General features: G+C 38.5%; 1 protein-coding gene across 1 annotated transcript; it reads right to left on the bottom strand.

Annotated features, from left to right (window-relative positions):
- Positions 1 to 680: 680 nt before the first annotated feature.
- On the bottom strand, positions 681 to 1,289 carry LOC132064908 (uncharacterized). Its single transcript, XM_059458081.1, has one exon. The coding sequence runs from the start codon at positions 1,287 to 1,289 to the stop codon at positions 681 to 683; it is 609 nt and encodes a 202-aa protein (XP_059314064.1).
- Between the last annotated feature and the right edge of the window lie 3,670 nt (positions 1,290 to 4,959).

Below are 4,959 nucleotides of genomic sequence, written 5' to 3' on the forward strand. Positions count from 1 at the left end.
TATCAGATGTTTGATGTCTTCCACTAGTACAATAAGCTGCCATGGAATTTCCCAAGTTCCTTCTATGATATTCTTCATCACCATGGAGTGGTCATCAACCTTGCACATCGAATGTTATTTGCCATACACTGATAGATAGCCTCTTGGATTGCCACAGCTTCAGCTTCCATGTTACTTGTCTCATGAATCTCCTTTCCTTCTGCATATATCAGATCACCAAGTGAATTCCTCAAGCAGTAGCCATATGAGCTCCTCCCAGGATTGCCTTTACTTGCACCATCTGTATTGCATTTTATCGTACCATCAGGGGGTGGATCCCAATAGATGAACTGATACCTCATTCTAGGCCTGATTTCTTCTAAGTACTGAATCATAGAAGGCAAGTTTGGTGGGAAGGTCTGCAATTTTGGATAAGCTGTTTGCAGTAATTGCCAAAGAGTTCTGTTGATATGATAAACTAGGCTACTGAATCCCATTTCACCCCCATGTTTAGTGGTGTTTCTTCTTTTCCATAGGCTCCAGATTATGATTGCAGGGATTGCATGAATTATAGGCCTCAAGATGGGTCTGCAACTCTTTGTCCACCACTTTGATATCATATACGGAATATCTCGTCCCACGCCCTCAATACCCGCAAAATTAGCAAACATTCTCCAGAGCTTTTGATATCGTAGGAGAGGTTAGAAAAAGATGTGACATTGTTTCTTATTTTTGTTCTCAGGTAAAGACCAAGATTTTGATGCCAATAGAATTCCCCTTCTGCATATTACATCATCAACTGGCATTTTATATCTCCAAGCTCTCCAAAGTGTGAATGAGAACTTAAGTGGAAGATGTTTCCTCCACATCTGATTATAGTTATACATCTTCACTTCTCTTTGTCTCACATACTCCCAAGCACTTTTGACTGAAAACTTTCCATTCTTCTCTAGTAACCACCAGCTTTTGTCCAATTCATCTGTTACCTGAGGAGGGGGAATATTTTCTATCATATGATTCACATACTCTTTAGGTATATATTGAATTAAAACCTGTGCATTCCATCCTTCTGTAGTAGCAAAATTCTGAACTTCTATTTCCTCCTTCATACTATCATCAGGTAGGACATGGTATAAAACACCAAGGTTTGTCCACTTGTCAAACCAGAAGCTAGAATCCCCTTTCTTCACTTGCCACCATATCTGATGCTCCTCCAATTCCCTTACTATTACCAATTTTCTCCAGATAGGGAATGCCTTTTTAGCTTGTGCAATCGCAGGGTGAAGCTTTTTGTAGTATTTGTTTATCATGAAAGAACTTCACAATGAAGGCTTTGTTCTGAGGTTCCACCATAGTTTATAGAAAAGGGCATTTGAAACTTCAAATAATGATCTGAACCCCAGTCCACCTTCATCCTTAGGCAATGACAGGGTCTCCCATTTGACCTAATGTACCCCTTTCTTGTCACCAGTGTTTGACTAGAAAAACCTTGAGAAGATACTATGCATTTGTCTGATCACCCCCTTTGGAGGGTTCATTCCTGTAATAGGTATACACGCATGCTTTGTAATACATGAGATATTAGTGTTGCTCTTTCTCCATATGACAGTAGTCTCCCTTGCCATGCATTCACCCTTTTGGTAATCTTTTTCACAACTGTATCATAATGTGAAATTTTGTTCCTATTGTAGACTATTGGGCATCCAAGATAAGTGAATGGAAAGAGGCCTTGCCTAATTCCTGTGGTTTGTTTCACTTTTTAAAACTAAGCCACTCTGCACCTTTTCATGAATATAGAAGGCACTCTTATTCAAATTCACCAACTGTCTTGATACTTTCTCATATCTATTTAACACTCTCATCATCAGTGTTACTGAGTATTGGTCAGCAGAGACAAAGAGAATTGTGTCATCAGCATATGATAAATGATTAATTCTTGGACTCCATTTGGGCATACCGTACTCCACAAACCTTAGCTTTTTATACAAAGCATTTCGTCCCCTTGATAAGGCCTCAACAGCTAGAATGAAGAGAGTAGGGGATAGAGGATCACCTTGTTTAACTCCCCTTGATGACTTGAAAAATCCATGTACTTGCCCATTCAAGAGAACTGGATACCAGTTGTTTGATAGTAGCCTGAACACCATGTCAATTAGCACCTCACTAAAACCAAATTTCCTAAGAACTTTGGTGAGGAAGAGCCAAGAGACTCTATCATATGCCTTGGTCATATCTAGTTTAACCACTACATTTACTGTTTTGGTTCTCTTGTTTATATCTCTGACAATCTCCTGTGTGAGTAGTACATTCTCCATGATACTCCTTCCCTTCACAAAAGCCGATTGATTCTCGTAAATCAAACCCGGCAAAAGTAGCTTTTACTAATCTTTCATGCAGTACCCTTGAGATGATCTTGTTTGTAAAATTATTGAGACTGATTCGTTTCAAGTCTGAGAAACTTTGCACCTGCTCTTTCTTAGGGATAAGAATCAAATTTGTATAAGTGATGAATCTTGTTAGTTCTTGCCCCAAAAAGAATGCCTTCACCATATCCACCAAGTTTGACTATCTCCTAGCAGGATTGAAAGAACAATCCTGTGAATCCATCAGGACCACAAGCACTTTACAATCCTGTGAATCCATTAGGACCACAAGCACTTTCTCCATTCAATGCAAATACTGCTTTTTTGACTTCTTCTTCAGTTGGTAGCATCTCCATCTTATGATTCTGATCTTCTGTGACTAGAGTAGGGATATGCTTTAATAAGCCAAATTTAGTAGGAATTCTATCTTCTTCAAATTGCTTCTGATAACATCTGATTGCTTCTTGTGAGATCTCCTCTTGTTGGTTAGCCAGTTTCCATCATCATCTTGGATATTATCCACTCTGAGCTTCTTTCTCCTCCCTTTTACATAAGCATGGAAGAACTTTGAGTTTATGTCTCCATCTTAAAACCATGTTAGTCCTGATTTCTGTCTCCAAAACTATTCTTCCAAGTGTAAGAATCTACTAAGGTTTGCCTGCACCCTATGTAGTCTTTCCCTATTCTGCAATGTTGGAGATGTTTCAAACTGCTCTTCATGGACTTTGATTACCTCTTTAAGTGATGCAATTTGCTGAAAAATATTGCCATATGTATTCTTGCTCCAACTTCTCAATGCATTCTTTACCTTTTTGATCTTGTGATGAAACTTGGTAAATGGATTTCCTTCAAAATCTATACACCAGTGTTGCTTGATAATCTCCTAGAAACTCTCATGTTGGACCCAAAAATTCAAGAACTTAAAAGGCTTTATGATCACCTCAGCAGTTGTGGAACACTCTAGTTCCAAAGGAGAATGATCAGATCCCTTTTTTATCAGATGAGTTACCTTCATAGAGGGTATTACATCTAACAATTTATCATTACAAACCATCCTATCCAACCTTTTAAAAATTCATGCTTTTTCAGCTCTTCCATTCCACCATGTATATGTACTACCTACATATCCAAGATCCTATAAACCACAACTGCTAAGACAGTGATTAAAATTTGCTATTTCATTATACAAGACTGGCAGACCTCCTAATTTTTCCCTTTCTGTAGATATGACATTGAAGTCACCTCCCACTAGCCAAGGTAAATAAAAAAGATTAGAAACCTGACTAATGGAATCCCATAGCATTCTTCTTTCTCCAGCATCACAAGAGGCATACACCACTGTTAAGACTATGACAGTTTAAAATTTGGTGAAACAGTTTCAAAGTAATCTGCTGTTCATTGTCAATCTCCACTGAACCCTGTACATCCTCTGAAAGGAATTACCAAAATTTGCCTGAAATATTGACAAAAGCTGTTTCCATACCCAACTATCTTCTAAAGTTTTCTACTTGTGCAAAGATCTTCAAAGGTTCCATCGGACGATAATCTTATCAGATTTCTTCTATTCGCATTAGTTAATCTCTCAAAGGATTATTAGTATTAGCGATCCGATGTTCCACAATAAGAGCTTATTCATCATGATTAAGATAGTTTGGAGGCTAGCTGCCTCTTTGATAACAGTTTGGTGGGGAACAAGTTCCTTCTTTCCTCCTTTTGCTTTTGAGTTTCTCATTTGCCTTGTCTATGTAGGACAGAGATCTGCTTCTCTTGACACCTGATCAATTTGAACATTAAGCAAATCTTCCTTAAGCTGCTCATCTCTAATTTCCTGAGGTGGATTACTTCTTGGAGTCTTTGGGACTGATCCACCAGGCTCCTTTGGCTGATTAATAGGACTGATATCTAAGGATTGCTCCTCAGTTCCTTTTTCTTCTGTCCTGTCCTCTTTCCACTTATCATGTTCACCCTTTTCCACCACTGCTTCCTGGCTTGTGCTAATAATTTTCCCTTTTGACTCTTGTCCCTCCACTGATTCTACAGGCTTCCATCTGTCTCTACTAACTCTGTGTTGTTCTGGATTACAGTATTATTGATGACCTGTTCTTGTAGTTGATCAGCATTATGTCCACCCTTTGAGCTTCCATCTTCATCAACTATTAGAACCTCCTTCTGATTTTGCTGCATAATATCAGATAGTTCCACTTGATCTTCAGCAGTACCACTACTCTTTGCTTGCTTACCAAAAGATTTTTCTACCCAAGGTTTTGTTGATTCTTTTTCTGGTTCAGAGTTTACTTTGATTTGTCTCTCCTTTTCCTCCAAATTGATTTCCTTCTCAGGTTGTTCGTCAAGGACTGCAAAAGAATTATTTATTTGCACATACTTATCAACATCATCATCCTGAGGATTATTAAAGATTCTCTTATCCTTTGCTACTCCCCAACCATTGATTGCTCCTTCATGCTCCACCTTCTTGTTCATATTCTCTTGATTCCTCTTATGTGCCCTTTCATTCTTCCTCCTACCATGATTCCAAGTGTCTTTTGCTGGTACTGCATTATTCATTGCTTTCTTCCCTTTGTCCAACACATGATTTGTTCCTGTAGCATCCTTTGTC

Source organism: Lycium ferocissimum, chromosome 1 (genome assembly GCF_029784015.1).
Source record: "Lycium ferocissimum isolate CSIRO_LF1 chromosome 1, AGI_CSIRO_Lferr_CH_V1, whole genome shotgun sequence".
Classification (NCBI taxonomy): domain Eukaryota; kingdom Viridiplantae; phylum Streptophyta; class Magnoliopsida; order Solanales; family Solanaceae; genus Lycium; species Lycium ferocissimum.

What these genes read in the sequence shown, in the direction of transcription:
- LOC132064908 (XM_059458081.1), bottom strand. Translation starts at nt 1,289, where the DNA reads ATGATAAACAAATACTACAAAAAGCTTCACCCTGCGATTGCACAAGCT.